The sequence below is a fragment of the Prionailurus bengalensis genome, chromosome F2 (genome assembly GCF_016509475.1).
Source record: "Prionailurus bengalensis isolate Pbe53 chromosome F2, Fcat_Pben_1.1_paternal_pri, whole genome shotgun sequence".
NCBI classification, from domain to species: domain Eukaryota; kingdom Metazoa; phylum Chordata; class Mammalia; order Carnivora; family Felidae; genus Prionailurus; species Prionailurus bengalensis.
The window spans coordinates 82,325,364-82,341,766 of NC_057353.1; the positions used below are offsets into that span (position 1 = coordinate 82,325,364).

The window sequence follows — 16,403 nt, forward strand, 5'->3', positions numbered from 1 at the left end:
AGGCGGTTTACTTACGAGGTCGCTGTACGAGGCCTTTGCCTTCTCACAGATAAAGTTCTCGGTCACAGTATCACCTGCCAGTCACTTCTCGTTTATCCAAGCCAGAAGCAACTTTCCTACATCTTCCAGAACACATGGCCATTGTTTTCATATTCTCATGACTCCTTTAGCTGCATCTAGCCCCCTTATTTCTTCTTTAGTATTGTGCAAATGGCCGACATAGACTTCTTATAAAAATCTTACGATTTCGGCCACTCACCTGCCTCGCTCATACTTGCGATGATTTCCTTCTTAACTTTCACTGTAATCCCCTCGTTCTTTTTACCGCCTTTCTTTTCAACCTTTTTCTACATGGGGGCTATTGTATACACTCGCACGGACGTTGGCCACAGCACAGGGTTAATAATGTTTTGTCATATACTGTATTTCATGCAACTGGCAACAAGGCAGCAGAGGAAAGGGTCTATTTCTGTAGGCGACCTGACCTAGAATGAGGCAGAGCATTCCTAAGCTCACTCTTGTCTGGAAAAGCAAAGGACTGTCCACAGGTGCTTTGCAGTGACAAAAAAAAAAAAAAAAAAAAAAAAAAGCACTAGCTCCCGCTGTGGGCACCTTCCAGCATTCTGAAAAATCACTGGCAAACACCATGGCCTGAGACCGAGCATCCAAGCATGGGCGACAATCACCCACAATCCCAGAGAGAGAGACAGAAGAACCATTGGCTCGGTTGTGATCATGAGACCTTCGGGATCACACACCACTCGTATTGCAAGACATCGCTCGTGTATCAAGTTAAAGTTTATTAGAAATGTTTGCTCATCCTGCCGAACACCCGCGGAACAAGTTCCCCGTAACCCAGGGTTTTACTGTGTATATGTATAACATCATTAATCTATACACTTCAGTTTGCACACTTAGCTGTATGTAAATTCTATCACAATCCTTTTCATGAAACAAGAATGTTCTTAGCCGCGCTATTTGAAACAGCTCAAAACTGAAAACTGTCCAAAGCTCATCAGCTGTGCGGTGGATTTTTAAAAAATTATGGTGTATTCCCATGACACGATACTGTGTAGCGCTTAAAAGAAACAGATGCTGGGGCGCTTGGGTGGCACAGTCGGTTAAGCGTCCGACTTCAGCCAGGTCACGATCTCGCGGTCCGTGAGTTCGAGCCCAGCGTCAGGCTCTGGGCTGATGGCTCGGAGCCTGGAGCCTGTTTCCGATTCTGTGTCTCCCTCTCTCTCTGCCCCTCCCCCGTTCATGCTCCGTCTCTCTCTGTCCCAAAAATAAATAAAAAATGTTGAAAAAAAATTAAAAAAAAAAAAAAAAAGAAAGAAACAGATGCTATGGGACTTCCACGATACAGATGGATCTCGCAGGCCTACCAGGAGTAAAAGAAGCCAGACAGGAAAGAGTAAGTACCGCCTGACTCTAATTATATGAACAAGTTTTAGATGAAGGCTAACACTTACGATCTCCGTACGCTCCCCCTACGAAATCTTTCCATCTTGTACAACTTCTCCTAGCTGTCCTCTATTGCTAGAAGGGACGGTGCCTGATTCATGACTGCCAGGTAGGTCTTCAACTTTACTCCATTGGATTTTGTTTTCTAACACTTAAAAATAAAACAGCCCCTTACCCTACCAGCAAAAAAATAGATTTATTAAGGAAGAGCAGAGAACAGCAAGCCAGGACAAGCAAGCAATAAGCAAGTGCCCGGAACAAAGCGGAGAAAGCTCTTTTATGGCGGGGGGGGGGGGGGGGGGGGGGGGGGGGGGGGGGGGGGGGGGGGGGGGGGGGGGGGGGGGGGGGGGGGGGGGGGGGGGGGGGGGGGGGGGGGGGGGGGGGGGGGGGGCGGGGGGCCTGTTGTAAACTGAAAGTCCATTGGGCTAAACTGGAAGTGTAGTGGCTCCTCATTGGCTGAGCTGTGACTGTCTCTCATTGGCTGGACTGTTGCTGGGGTAGGAGGAAACTTTCCTTCCTCCAGCCCAGTAGCCGGTAGCCCGCAAGGCGTCAGTCCGCTGTCTGGTCTTGATTTTGAGGAGTGGTCGGGGATGAGAGCTGCCGGTGCTGGCCTCCCAGCTCCGTTCCAAGTGAGGTTTGCTTTTATTAATCTTCACACCCTGTATCTGAAATTCTGCCATCATACCTGCCAGGAATCCAAGTGGGACCTCCCCAGGACACAGGTCCTCTGCTGTCCATGGATGTGCAGACATACTGCTCCCAGACGGGCCTCAGCAACCAGCCAAGCCTGGGGGCCGGACCCAGCCCGGCACCCATGTGGGGCTCCCGCGCAACCTGGGACCCCGCGCGGTCCTGGAGCTTCCCCGCCTTCACGTTCAACTTAAGTGATCCCCACCCCCTCGCAGACTCCTATCTCCATCTCCGTCATCAGGGTCTTTCTTTCCAGGCCCCCAGGCCTTTTCCCCTGCCCCCACTGTTTCCTCTGCAGGGTCATGGACAGGCCCAGGGGGCGCGTATTTGAATGGAAGACGGTACTCTGGAGACTGGAGATCGTGCAGCGCAGCGTGCCAAGTCGTATCTTTCTGACTCAGGACACAGCTTCTTCATTCCTTTATACGGCTGCAGAGAAACCCTGCAAAATAATTTTCAGAGTCTTTCTAAGATGTGAGTGTGAGGGAGATTGATTTCTAATGAGACAAGTGACACGCATGATGTCCCCCCTCGTGGATGTTCCCAAGGGGAGCCCCAATATAAAGCACTGGTGCCCCAGACATCTGGGGGGCCAAGCAAGGAACCCCTCAGCAGGGGCACGGAGTGAGGAGCGGGTCTCTGGGGATGGCAGTGCCTAGTGTCCCTCCAGTGCCCCAGGCCAAGGGAGGGGCGGCCTGGTGGGCAGGCGGCGTGGCGGTGGCGGTTGCCACGCGGCTGGAGCCACCACCTCTGGGTTGTTCTGACCCCCTTCCATGTTTCTGCGTGGAACCCTGTGCTTAGTGACCAATGGATGAGAGCTCAGCTCCTGGCTGGTGAATGTCACCACTCGCCCGGAGAGCCGCACAAGGAAGGAGGTGGTAAGGAAAGAGGGAGATTTTTCAAGGCTTTTTATTATCTTTTTTTTAATGAGACACACATGTGTGTTTACATGCAGAAGGACAGACACCGATACCAATTAAACACAGACTCACATATGCTCCAGCAACCCCGGCCCTGAGCACACACCCAGAGTGAAGGCAGGGACCTGAAGACACTCGCCCATCATGTGCACACAGCGAGTCACGGCAGCCAGAACTCGCTCGCCATCCCAGCATCCGTCTGGGGCCAAAGGAATGGGTAAAGAAAATGCAGTGGGGCCACACAACGGAAGACTGTTCGGCCTTAAAAAGGAGGGGAAATCTGCTCAGTGCAGATTCTGCTCAGTGCAATCAGCCAGTCACAAAGGACGAACACTGTATGTTTCACCTCTGTGAGGTCCCTGGAGTCATCAGGGCCAGAGGAGGACGGTGGGGACCCCCAGAGGTCCCCAGAGAAGTGGGGCCAGGTAACCTGCTGAGGGTGCGGGAGCGGGGGGCGCTGATAGGCTGTGGGCAGCTCCACTGTGGTGCCAGATGCCGGGGACCCTCGGTCACCCTCCACCACAGTGCTTGCGGGGAGAGAGGAGGTGAGACTTTGCAAGGTTGAGGGGGATGGGGTCAGGGGTGTCCAAGGACTAGAGAAAATGAGCACTGAGGGTTCCGGGGTGTGGATGTGTGTAGGGGGAGGTGGGGGCCAGGCTGAACAAACGAACGATGGGTGCCCGCACGCCTGGAGGAACGAACGGATGAGCTCCTGAGACGCTGACAGTCACGTCACAGGCTCCTGGGTGTGAGTGGGGGTGCAGGGCGGTGGAGACCCCATCTGTCCCCACAGCCCACATCTGCCCCCAAAGCTCCATTCCCCCGTTCCTGTGTCCTGCAGGTGGGACAGATGCCCTTCCTGTCCCCACAGATGTCAGACTTTTGCCCCTCAGCCAGAAACACTCCACCCTTTCCCAGGTCTGGATCAGATTAACAGAGGCCAACACAGGGAGGATGAGGGTAGGGATAGAATAGGGGCTCCGAGCGCAGGACAGCACAGTTCCCCAAGGAAAGCAGGGCCTGTGGCCCCGCCCCCACCGTCTCCTCCTCTGCCAGGGCAAGAGGAAGTGTGCCCGGGGCCACAACTGGCAGGAAGAGCAGAATGACCTGCTAAATCCACTTGGCTTAAGGAAAGCCAGGTCTGGGGGTGGGGGAGCCACCCACTGGAGCCAGCCCGGCCAAACTGGGGAGAGCAGGCAGGACCGGGTCCGTGCTGTGCAGGGGTCTTCGGGCAGGGAGCTGGGGCCCCGGGGCTGCCCCTGGATATGGGCATGGCCGAGGGAGGAAGCCCTGACCTAGAAGGGCTCTGAGCCCAGGGCGCAGGCCATTTACCATGCAGGCTCTAAACATGGGCCCCAGCCGCCAGCCCTGAGCCCTGTGGGTAGGGGGTGGCTCCCTCTAAGGGAGCCAAGTCCCGCGCGGGGGTCTGCAGGAGGCGCCGTGTCCTGGAACCCCGGGCTCAGACAGGTGCCGCCTGTGGACAGTCAGGGACACCGACCCAGAGAGGCCAAGGGAGGGGCCTGGGCACTGAGGCAGGCAGCCCCGGCTCCAGGTCCAAGCCAGCCCCCTGCCCCACCCGAATCCTCAGTCCCACCAGGAAGGGGGGAGGGGCTCTCAACACCCCTTCAGGTCTGTGGCCGGTAAAGGAGGAGGGGTGCCCCCGGGGAGACAGGTGGGGGGCCTGCCAGGCTGGCTTTCACATGATACACCACCAGCTGGAGGGCAGGAGAAGGGAAGGCGGGTCCCTGAGGCTCCCAGGAAGCTTCCCCCCCCCACCTCGCCCAGCCAGCTCCCACTCAGCAAGCAGCATGGGGAGAGGCCGGGGGTACCTCCAAGGTCAGGGAGGGATAGGGTGTGTGGTGGGTGGGGGCTGGAAGGCCTCTCCGAGGAGATGCCGTCTCAGCAGGTGAGGGATGAGCCCCTCGGGTACAGGCAGAGCTAGCTTCACCCACCAAAGCCTTGGGGGGGGGGGGGGCGCATAGCGGGCACAGCCATGGTGTTTGTATTAAAATACTCTCCGAGCAGCTGTGGAACGTTGGCGAGGCTGACTCAGGGTTGAAGGTCAGTGATATGCAGCTTGAGGGTCCGGGACGCCAAGCTCCGGTGTCTGCACAGCCGGGGCTGGCTCCCAGGGGGCGCAGGTGCAGGGCGGGTGGGCAGGACGGCTTCCGGGGCCAGGTTTGCGGGCCAACGAGTGAGCCAGGCTGGGGAGTAGCGGCACAGGTGGACAGGACACCCCCAAGGCCGACCACAGTGACTTCCCGTTCCCCCCGGCCCCCGAAGTCAGGGAGGGAAATGGCCGTCCCTGGCCTGATGCCTGGCTCTGGGGCCAGAGTGAGGCCCATTGTTTGAGGCTGGAGCTGGGGGGGGCCGGGGCCCAGGGGCCTCCAGGAAGCCCCCAGAAGTGCCCTCTGTCCCACTTCCCACAGATCCAGCGCCTGAGCAAGGAGACAAGCACACAGCCCCGGCAACCCCGGCAGGATGAAGGTGCCCACGGCCGTCCTCCTGGCCCTGCTGCTGTGCCAGCAGCCAGGTACTGGGGCAAGGGGACACCCCTGCAGCAAGGGGGGGGGCGGCATCGTCCGGGCCCACAGGGCCCCTCGGGACACCCAGCCTGGGGCGGGACTGGGGAGAAAGGGATCGGGCTGGAATCTGAGGCCAGAGGGAGGTGGACGTCAGCTGTCCTGGGCTCCCACAGATCCCCAAACCTGCCCCTCCCTAGCCCCAGATTTCACTTCTTCAAAATGCAGGTCCCGGTCTCGGTTTCCTCTTCTGTAAACTAGCCCACCCTGAGGGGTTCCGGGTGGGGGGCAGCTGCTGCAAAGGGCTGGCCCACGGCCGAGACAACGCCAGGCCACACGCCAGCAGGGCCGCCAGCTTGGGGGCCAGCAGGGGGGACACGGTGGGGAGGGAGAGAGCACCGAAGTGGTGAAGCACAGGCGGGGGGCGGGGAGGGGACACGGCCTCGAGCGTGTGTCCCCTGTGCGCGGGTGGCAGGGGTTCACCGACGTGCCTGTGTGGCCAGGCAGAGGGCAGGTGCAGGGCGAGGAGGAGGACGACGACGACGCGGACTTTGGGCTGGATGGCTATGACGATGACGATGAGGAAGAGGAGGAGGAGGCCAGTGTGACTGCAGGTGGCAGGGGCAGAGGTGCCTGTCTCCCCCGACCCGAGGGCGCAGGCACTGTGTGCGCCCCGCTGAGTGCCGGGCTCCCTGGCGGCTGGCATAGGGGGACCGTGTGTCACCTTGCCTGCCGGGGGAGGGGGAGGAAGAGCCCTGGCCCTCGGCACACCCGTCACCTCTCCCCTGGCTGGGACCCTCCACCACCGTCCAGAGTAGGGAGCCTAGAGTCGGAGCCGCTGCGGGGCGGGGAGGCCGTAGGGGCTGGCGGAGCAGAGAGGGCGCGGTGGAGGCCCGGCACGGGGAGACTAGCACAGAGGCCCCGGGCGCAGAGAAGGGGGGCGGAAGGGGTGCGGGGAGGCTCCTGCAGGGCAGGCTCTCAGAGGGGTGAGAGCTGGCAGCAGCACGGGCCCGCAGGGGGAGGCGCAGGGGGGGCGGGCCGCGGCCCCGCCTGAGCCCTCCTCGCCTCTCAGCCGTGCTGCAGTGTTACTCCTGCCAGGCCCTGCACAGGGGGGAGAGTTGTGACCGGATTCAGAACTGCGTCCACAGCCACAGCTTCTGCAAAGCCTTCGTCTCCCACGGGAACACCGGTGAGCGGGCCACTGGGGTGGCCGCAGCGGGAGGAGCCCCGTCTCCCCCTGCCGAAAGCGCACAGCCCGGAGCGGGGCCTCCCCCCTGCCCCGGCCCGTCCCGGGTGACCAAGCCGTTCCCTCCCAGGGTCGGGCCCTCTGACCACCTACTCGGCGTGGTGCGCAGACGCGTGTCAGCCCTTCGCCAAGACAGTGGAGGGGACCCTGATGACCGTGACCTGCTGCCAGTCCACACTCTGCAACCTCCCACCCTGGCAGGACCCACTGGGCAGGGGGGCAGGGAGCCCCCAGGGCAGCCCCAGTCTGGTGGCCACTGTCCTCCTCAGCCTCCTCCCGGGCCTTCAGGCCGTGGGGTCCTGAGTGGGTGGTCCCACCCCGACCCCAGCCGGGCTCACACCCTGGATGGCCAGCACTCACTCCAGTGCCTTACCCACCTGCCCGTCCCCCACCCCCCGGCTTTGGAGAATAAACGTGGAGCGACTTCAGGGGTACGGCCAGCACTGGCTCCTCCCTCCCCCGCGTGTCCCCGCGTGTCCCCGCGTGTCCGATCTGTCTGGCATCTGCGGCCTCTCTCCCCACTGCCTGTGCCAGGACGTGGGCCTCAGGTCCAGGCCTCAGCTGCTCAGAGGGTGGGTCCACACAGCCTGGGGAGAGAAAACACGTGTCATATGCCGGAGTGGGGGGCGGGGGGGGCGGCCCCATTCTCTCCTCACCCTCCCGCCACTGAAACGCCTCCATGCACGTGATTGTTGCCTGGGTTCTTGAGAAATGGGCGGTGGGAGGGGCTGGGAAGAGAACCCAAGTGTGCCCCAGTGTCCACTGTGGCCAGGCTGGCACCGTTGGCTGCTGGGCTCTTGGCCTTCCTGACTGGTGCCAAGACAGAGCCCTGAGACAGGAGGGAGGAAGCCTGGGTCTGGGCCTCAGTTTCCCCATGGATAAGTGTGGAACAAGGCCCTTGATCTCCACCAGCTCAACATCCCCAGGGTAGGGAAGCCCAGAGTCCTCCGCTGCCTGTCAAGGATCTCCAGCAGGTAGACAGCTTCCCACTCTCTGTTTCCTTCTTTCCTTATTAATGAAAACCTCCAGGTCTGGTGGGGGGGACAGATCCCTGAGGTGGAGGTGACATGTCTTTCTTCTTCTCCTTCCTCCTTCCTGTTCCCTGAAATGATGGCTGGGGCTCAGCAGCCACTTTGCACCATGAGGCAGCACACTGAGGCTAGTAGGGCAGCATGGAGGAAGGGGCCTGGATCGCTGGTGACCAGGAACCACTGTACTAGCCCCACCCTGCCTACCTTAGGACCCCTTTCCTTGGGAGAGAAATAAATTGCTGTGGGGTTGAAGCCAGTTGTCTGGGTTTCTCTCTCATTGCCTTTTCACATTCTATCATACGTGTGCACTCCCACACGTGCGTCCCTTCTCACATTGCTCCCGCTAGTGCACACACTCATGGGCACACACCCACCCACACGGCCCCCTACTAAAGCACATCAGAGAACAGCAGAGCTTGGGGGCCACACTGAATTAAAATGTTAGGTAAGCCCAGGTCCCCGGTTCCACCACCCTGGGTGAACACCACGCCCCACCGGCTCCATGACCGAGATGAACGCCTTCACCCCCCAGCTGGGTTTCCCAGTCTACTAGGTGGGAGGGGAGAAGGACCCTCCTGGCCGGGCCAGCCTCAGTGAGGCCCCAGGGAACGCGACACGCCCGGCAGGCAGTGCGCAGTCAGCAAAAGTGAACTGTTGTCGGTGCAACCCCACGGGCCCCGCCTCCTGCGCGTGCTGATGGGAGTCCCTCGCGACCAAAAGAGACCTGATTAGCCTTGCTCCTCCCCCCTTAGAAGCACTGGGTGCTTCTGCGTCACAGAATTCTCCCTCCAGCTTCTGCCTTAGAGCCTGCTCTAAGTGATCTGAGTGCACAGGACCCCCCAACATCTCTGGAGCTGACCCTCTGTCACGGTCCTCGGCACCAGGTGCAGGCTACAGAGCCCGCCCTGGCCTCGGGCTCCTGATTCTGCGACAGCCTCTTCTCTGGGGTCCTGGGGCCCTGCCAGGACCTGCCCCCTCCCCATCCCCGCCCCTAGGGAAGCAGAAGGGGCAGCCTGACCCCTCCCGGGGCTCTAACCTGCTCCTGAGGGCACAGGAGGAGGCAGGCTCAGATGTGGTGAGGACTTGACGCGGCGCAGAGAAGCCTGCCTGCCGGGCACCCTGTCCCGAAACACTGCCCCTCCCAGCCACCCCAACAAGCCCAGTGTCCCCGCCACCCCAACAAGTCCGCCTGAACAAGGAGACACTGAAATGAAGGCGTCGGCAGGCTGTGCTTTTGGGAGCTGTGACGGCCCGTTTTACGTGTCTGCCTGACCGGATGGAGGGTGCCCCAGGATGTCTGGGTGTGTCTGTGAGTTTCCAGAAGAGATTAGCATTTGAGTAAAAAGATCGACCCTGCCCGCGTGGGTGGGCCTCACCCAATCTGCCGCTGAGGGGAGGGCCCGAAAGGACGAAAAGGCGGGAAGGGCAAGTTCACCCTTCTGGAGCTCGATGTCCGTCCTCCCCTGTCCTCAGGCACCGGGGCCCCCACTCCTCAGGCTTCTGGGTCTCCAGCTCGCAGAGGCAGGGGGGACACCTCTCGGCCCCCACAGCCACGTGAGCCACCTCCTGTACTCAGTCTCTGGCCAGTGCCGCAGGACACCCTATTGTTTCTAGCAAGGAGCCCCCGCTCCCCCGCCTCCTCATGGCCTCCTGCGCTCTGGCTCGCAGCCCCCCTCCAACCTCTGTCTCTGCACCGTCTTGTGCCTCAAATCTCCCTCCACCAACCCCTTTCGAGGGCCTTTGTGGTGACCTAGGACCAACAGATAATCGAGAACAATCTCTCATCCCCAGACCCTCAAGCCCATCACATCTGCAAAGGCCCTGTGCCTATGAGGCCACACGTCCAAGGCTCCAGGGATTGGGACCTGGATGTCAGCCAGTGAGTTTAGCACCGCCCAACACAGACCCCCTGGACGCCTGCCTGGCTGCACGCTGGGCCTCGGACCCAAGGAGGATAAAGCCCAGTCCCAGGGCCCAGTGGAAGGGCTCACCTGGTCACAGGGGCCACAGCCCAGAAGTCAGGGGTGGCTGTCAGCCCCTGCGTGGCCCCTAAGTATACACCTGCCATCCAGACAGGATTCAGACGACCCCGCCTTTGCTCATGATCAGATTCAGGCTCCTAGAGGGTCAGGAGTTTTGTTTTTTGTTTTTTTTTTTTAATTTAATGTTTTATTTATTCTTGAAAGAGAGAGAGAAAGACACAGAGCATGAGCGAGGGAGGGGCAGAGAGAGAGAGGGACAAAGAATCCAAAGCAGACTCCAGGCTCTGAGTTGTCAACACAGAGCCCGACGCGGGGCTCGAACTCATGAGCCGTGAGACCATGACCTGAACCAAAGTCAGACACTCAACCAACTGAGCCACCCAGGCGCCCCAGGGTCAGGATTTTTAAGGTTGAATATATGATGGGCCAGTGGGGGAGGGCGAGCCCCCACGCTGCCCCTGTGGGCACGGCCGCCTGTGCCTAGAGGCTGCAGTCACGCCCAGCCTGAGGTGACAGAACACCCTTCCCTCTGCCCGGATGCGCCACTGCCCACACGCAGCTGTGCCTGGAGCCACGCGCCACCACTGGCTGTCACAGAGATTCCAATAATTCATGGGACAGATTCTAACCACACCTCCCTCCCGCAAGCTCTAACCATCTGAGGACACAGGCACAGAGACGTGGGGATCTAATGCCCCCCAAGGAAGTGGCGGCCCCAGGGTAGGGGGCAGGGGTGGGGAGGATGCAGGCAGACCTCAGAGGGTGTGAGAGGGACAGTGACAGAGCCCGAGGGTGACAGGCCTCCCCAGAACCCACCCCCCTTGGGCACTGGGGCAGCAAAGGTTACCCCAACGCTCACCCTCCCTTGGAACCAGGTGTCTGGGGAATGGGACTCCTCCCTGGTCCACACAGGCTGGGTTGTCCCCGTGTCCTCACATGCTCGTCCCCCCCCCCCCCCCAGCATGTCTGCTTCTCTTCTTGTAAGGACACCAGTCGGCCTGGATCAGGGCTCCCAGTGACCTCCTTTACCTTAATCACCTCCATAAAGACCCATCTCCACGCACAGTCACCCTCTGCGGCCCTGAGAGCAGGACTCAGCGTATGGATCTTGGGGATGTAATCCGGCCACTAACAAGGGGCTGAGACAGAGCTCCGTGAGGGCAGCGAGAGTGGCGTCAGCCCTGGGCTGAGTTTAGGGAGGTGTTTGCCAAGGATGGGGGAGATGGGGCCTGATGGTGACAGCCTGGCACAGGTGGGGGGGCCTGCAGACAGATGGGGTGCCGTAGCACATGCTCAAAAAGCCAAGAATTCAGCTCACAGGCACCAGGCTCCCGCCCGTGGCCTTTATGACCACATTTGGCCACCATGCTCCTGCTGGCTTCCTCAGTACTCCCTCCATCTGTCCATCAGGGTGCTCAGTGACCTGTCATGGCCCTTGTCATGCCCGTGTCCCCCATAAGTTCTGCAGTAGCAACATCCACCCGGCCCGAGAGCACTGGGTTCTGCACGCAGACCCTCTCTGTAAATGGAGACACGCCCCTCTCTGCAAACCCCACCCGCAAACCCCACCCCGACCACCCGATTCCCCAGGGTGTCCCTGTCCTGCAGAGCTGGTGGTCTCGAGGGTGATTCGGCCTGGGCCGGCCTCAGGAGGCTGAGCGGTCGCTCGCCTGCAGACCCCATGCGCATGCCTTATAGAGAGCCCCTCCCGACGGGAAGGCGTCCTCCCCGCCTCAGCCTACTGGCAGGTACCCCAGCTGAGAAAAGTCAGGAAAGGAAACCTTACTAACATGGGAGCGGGGAGTTTCGGCAGGGGGAGCTCTCACACCCGCTACTCTCCCGCAAATGCAACAGGAAGAGAGCGGTCCTGGCGGTCCTACCACTTTCCCTACTCCTTTACCGCTGGGCAGGTGGAAGGAAGATTTCCTACTGCCCCGGCAACAGCCCAGCCAATGAGAGACTGTCACAGCCCAGCCAATGAGCAGCCACTACACTTCCAGCTCCCAGTTTAGTCCAATGGACTTTGAGTTTACAACAGCCCCTCCCAGCCCCCCCCCCCCCCCTTCTCTGTAAAAGAGCCTTCGCCTTCCTGGCTCTGCGGACTTACTTGCCTGCGGTCTTGCTTTGCCGGGGCTGCGGTTCTCTGCCATTCCCGAACAAACCCATTATTGCTGGTAAGACGACTGGAAGTTTTATTTTGAAGGTTAACAACTCCCAGGCCCCGCTTCCGCACTGGAACCGGGATCGTGGACCCGCACCACCGCCCTCGGGAGCTTGTGGCGCGTGTGGGTGGTGGAGCCCCGCGCAACTTCCGTCATCAGAGCGGCGAGGATGCCGCGCTCCGGAGGAATCTGGAAGCGGGCGTGCAGACTGGCACGATGTCTGCGGTCGGGGGGGGGTGGGGGGTGGCGCTGGGCCAGCGCGCCCTGTGACCCGGCGGTTCCACCGGAAGAGGTCGGCCCTGCAGCCACCAGGCCCTCGTCTGGACCGGCCTCCTGGGCAAAGAGCGTCAGCTCTGCTGGCGCCGCCGGTGGGTGACGGTGCGCACTCGTGTGAGGTCCCCGCTTCTACGCTGAGCAGGGGGCCTGAGGCACCCCTCCAAAAGCCTGGCTCACCCATCGACAAGGAAGGACACGTGTCCCAGAGGCCAGCGGCACAGGACAGCGAGAGGCTGCAGGCGGTGGGCCAGCCTCTGGGCCTTGGTCAGGCTTGAGTGACCTTCAGAGCCCGCCCCTCACCCCAGGGCACGTGTGGTTACTGGGACCCTCAGAGGGTGTTCCTCAAGAGCCTGATGCTGGAAACTTCTGGAGCCTGGTGGTCCTGGGTAAAGGCTCTGCCCTGCAGCGTGGATGCTGTCGAGGCTTCCTGACCTTTGTCAGTGTGACGGGGGAGCTGCTAAGACAACAGAGGAGCCCATGCAGCTCCGGGGCTGACTGCTGACCCCTGCGGGCTGTGTGACCTTGGCCACCCATGTAGCCTATCTGTGCTCAGTCCTCTTGTCCACAAAACTGGAGAAAAGCAGAACCCATCTCCGAGGGTCCATGCGGAGGCTGCCAGGCCCCGGTGCTCCAATGCCAGGGCTGACTGTGATGGCCCCTGCTCTCACCCCTGGAGCTGTTCCTGGGGGTGAGGGCTCCAGGCCCCCTCACGCTGGCCTGTGGAGGCATCGCTTCTCTCCCCTCCCAGCACTGAGTCCGCCCACTCACCCTGCTCCCTTCTGTTGCCCGACAAGTGACCCCTAACATGGAGTCGACAAACAAGGCCGAGGGACCCCTACCCAAGGTGCCTTGCCACCCCCACCTTGAAACCAGCCTGGGGCTGCCTCAGGGCGCTGGGTGCCCCATCCAGTCCTGACACTGGGAGCAAGCTGAGGAAGAATGCTGTGCCCCCTTCCTTTCTGGGCCCACAGGATCTGCCAGCTGGGGGAGGGCACGTGCAGATCCTCCCTGGGCACCCCTCCCCTGCAGCCTCCATCCTCCCCACGACCCTGAGCTCCTCCCCTCTCCTCCCCCCCCCATTGTCCCCTTGGTGGCCTGCCATTGTCCACTGACCCAACCCCACCCCAGGATTGAGTCCTAAGGTGGTCTCAGGACTTCCTTTCTCCCAACACAGGAAGCAGGTGGCCACAGTGCACTTCCTGCCCTTGTTCTCCCTGTGAGGATGAGGCATTGACCCAAAAGCAGGACGTTCCTGAGGATGGAGATTGCTGAATCCCGGCCCTCTGGTGACCGCCAGGTTTGCAGAAGCCGATGGACCCAAGGCTCATCTGGAACCTCCCAGAAAGAGGGGGATCACGGGCCCCCACCTGAGAGCTGCGGAGAGGTCTCATTGTGGTCAGTGTCCCCTGACACTCAGGCCTCCCAGCCTCAGAGGAGGATCCCTGCACAGAGGTGCATCCCGCCTGAGGGAGTGTCAGGGGGGCTGCCTGGGCTCTGTGATGGGCCTGCTGGCAGGGGTCGGGGGGCCACCTGGCCACAGGCTCTTAGAGAATGAGGGGAGGGGGGAGGAATGGAGACATGGGAAAGCCTCACTCATGCCTTCCCCTTCCGTGTCCTCGGTCCTCCCAAAAGGAGCCTGAGATGAGCAGTGAATGTGGCAGTGTCGGGGCCACGACCCGGCTCATCCCACCGCAGAAGACGCACCTGGAGAGACCCGATCCCAGAAATCCTGACTTCCGAATGTTTGCAGAGGAGGAAGCGTCGAATGCGCCAGCCACAGGCGGGGGGCCTTTCCTTCCAGACGGCACGCCGTCACAGTGTCACGGGCTCAAGTGAAGGAAACAGAGTCACAGAGTGATGCCACAGGCTTGAGTGAAGGAAGCTTACCTCTTGGAAGAAGCCGTGCGAGCAGACCACAGCCTCTCGGCCCAGGGTGGGCCTGACAGTAAATTTACGCTGCGGGGGACGCGGCGGATGTCACCTGGGGGTCGGGCTGCCCTGGCCTGTTGCCACCCACGCGACACCCTAGTAATTTGCCTCCGGGGGAACCTGTCCGCAGATGAACATGGGGAAGATCACATAATTGGAGAATGAGTGTACTTACTGCCCACCTTGTCATAAACTGTAGGCTCCAGGAGTCAGATGTGAGTTTTTCTAGGTGTGTGACCCATAACTGAGGAACAAGCCCACAGGTAAGGAATCAGCGTTTCTTGGAAGCATACTAAACCTGATGGCCTCTTATGTCTCCACCTTGCTCCGCGTCCAAGGCTTCACTGAGCCCCTTGTGCGTCACCACTCCTGTGCTCCCGAACAGTGTGGCTCTGGACCTGGCTGCCCAGTAGAATCGTCCAGGGGCACTTTTAAAATACCAGCGTTGGGAGCGCCTGGGTGGCTCAGTCAGTTACACGTCCTACTTTAGCTCGGGTCATGATCTCAAGGTTCCTGAGTTCCAGCCCCACGTCAGGCTCTGTGCGGACAGCTCAGAGCCTGGAGCCTGCTTCAGATTCTGTGTCTGCCTCTCCCCTGCTCACACTCTTTCTCTCTCTCTCTCTCTCAAAAAATAAATAAGCATTAAAAAAAATTTGTTTAATGCCAGTGTTGTGTGTCCACTTCCCTGCCCCTGCCCATCAGTTAGAACCCCTGGGTGGGGGGTCCAGGCAATGGTTCCCTAAGCTGTGCAGGTGTTTGAGATGCACGGCTTTGGCTGAGCGGCACTGCCCCGAGGGGCCTGCCTTCTGATGCCCCCTAAGCTGACCGACCACAAGGGTCACCGGGGGGCCTCTACGGTCGTGCGTCACGGGGTTCAGCCCCTATGGCATTGCTTCACCAGCTCTTGTGTGACACCTGAAAAAAAAACTTTTTCAAGGATGCTAGGGTGATTCTAATGGACAGTTTTACCGTGGCCCAGAGTGAAATACTATCAAACAGCATCACCTGCTCCAGAGAAATCGTTCGTGAAAGGAAGCGTCCGCGGCCGTAGCAAACTTCACGCTGCCGTCTTATTTTGAAACTGGCCACCGCCGCCCCGGCTTCACAGCCGCCACGCGGACCACCCAGCAGCCGTCGTCCTCGGGGCAGGCCCTCGGCCAGCAGAGACGCACTGGCTGAAAGCTCAGCTGGCGGTTTTAGCAAGAGAGTATTTTTGTAATGAAGGTACATACATTGTTTTTTCAAAGACACAATGCTGTTGCACACTTAATAACTCACAGTATTGTGTAAACATAATTTTTATAGCCACTGGGAAACCAAAAAAAGTCATTTGACTCACTTCATTGCAATATTTGCTTTTACTACTATGGTCTGGAACCCAACCCACCCTCCTAGGTGCGCCTGTACGTGATAAACACACTAATAAGGAGATTACATAGTGTGTTAGTGGAACGTTATGAGAAAATGCAGGACGGGTGGGGAGTCAGGGGTGGGAGAAGAGACCAACTATGGTGTTATGGACTCTGCTCCCCTCTCCAAGCGCAAGGGGCACCTGGGACTTGCTTCTAAGGTGACACAGGTCGTCACTCCTGCAGTTAGGTCACATTGTATGATGGTGACAGGAGGTAATGCCTATGGTTCTGTTGTTATATGAGGAAGGTACCACGAGGTGACTCCCGCGGTTAGACTATGTTCTGTGACAGTCCATCTGAGCAACCTGGGAAGAGAGGCTCTCCCACTGGCCCTGAAGGAGCAAACAGCCATGCTGGGAACTGGCCTTGGAAGGGGCCACATGGCAGGGAATGGTGGGTGGCCACCGGGACCTAAGGTCAGCCTCTAGCCAAAAGCCAAAGGAAGCAGGCCCTCAGTGGCACAGCCACCGGGAAATGAATCCTGCCAACAACCACGGGAGTGTGGAAGTGGATTCTTCCACGGATGAGCCTCCAGCTGAGAATGCAGCCACTGACACCACGACTGCAGCCTGGCAAGAGCAAGCAGGGAACCAACTAAGCCACGCCAGGACATCTGGACACCTATTCCAAGGAAGTGAGGGAACAAACAAGTGTTTTAAGCAGCTAAATTTGTGGGAACCGGGAAACTAATAGAGAGAGCAGTCGGGGCTCCCTGGAGACGCGGAGCAGGAGGTGGGAGTGCGCCAAGGAGATAGCTGGGGATGAGCAT

General features: G+C 59.9%; 1 protein-coding gene and 1 long non-coding RNA gene across 3 annotated transcripts; one reads left to right on the top strand and one right to left on the bottom strand.

Moving 5' to 3' along the window:
• Positions 1–3,043: 3,043 nt before the first annotated feature.
• GPIHBP1 (glycosylphosphatidylinositol anchored high density lipoprotein binding protein 1) lies at positions 3,044–8,129 on the top strand. 2 transcript variants are annotated; one of them, XM_043601945.1, is made up of 4 exons: positions 4,681–5,607; positions 6,100–6,225; positions 6,669–6,785; positions 6,913–8,129. In XM_043601945.1, the coding sequence occupies exons 1-4, from the start codon at positions 5,556–5,558 to the stop codon at positions 7,143–7,145; spliced, it is 528 nt and encodes a 175-aa protein (XP_043457880.1). In that variant the 5' UTR covers positions 4,681–5,555; the 3' UTR covers positions 7,146–8,129. The 2 variants fall into 2 exon arrangements, with proteins under 2 accessions (XP_043457879.1, XP_043457880.1); XM_043601944.1 differs by lacking the exons at positions 6,669–6,785; positions 6,913–8,129 and having other exon boundaries at positions 3,044–5,607; positions 6,100–6,662.
• LOC122495884 lies at positions 7,315–11,024 on the bottom strand. Its single transcript, XR_006300637.1, has 2 exons — positions 10,885–11,024; positions 7,315–7,429 (listed from the first exon to the last, which is right to left on the bottom strand). It is a non-coding gene; the product is annotated as an uncharacterized LOC122495884 (long non-coding RNA).
• Positions 11,025–16,403: the final 5,379 nt, after the last annotated feature.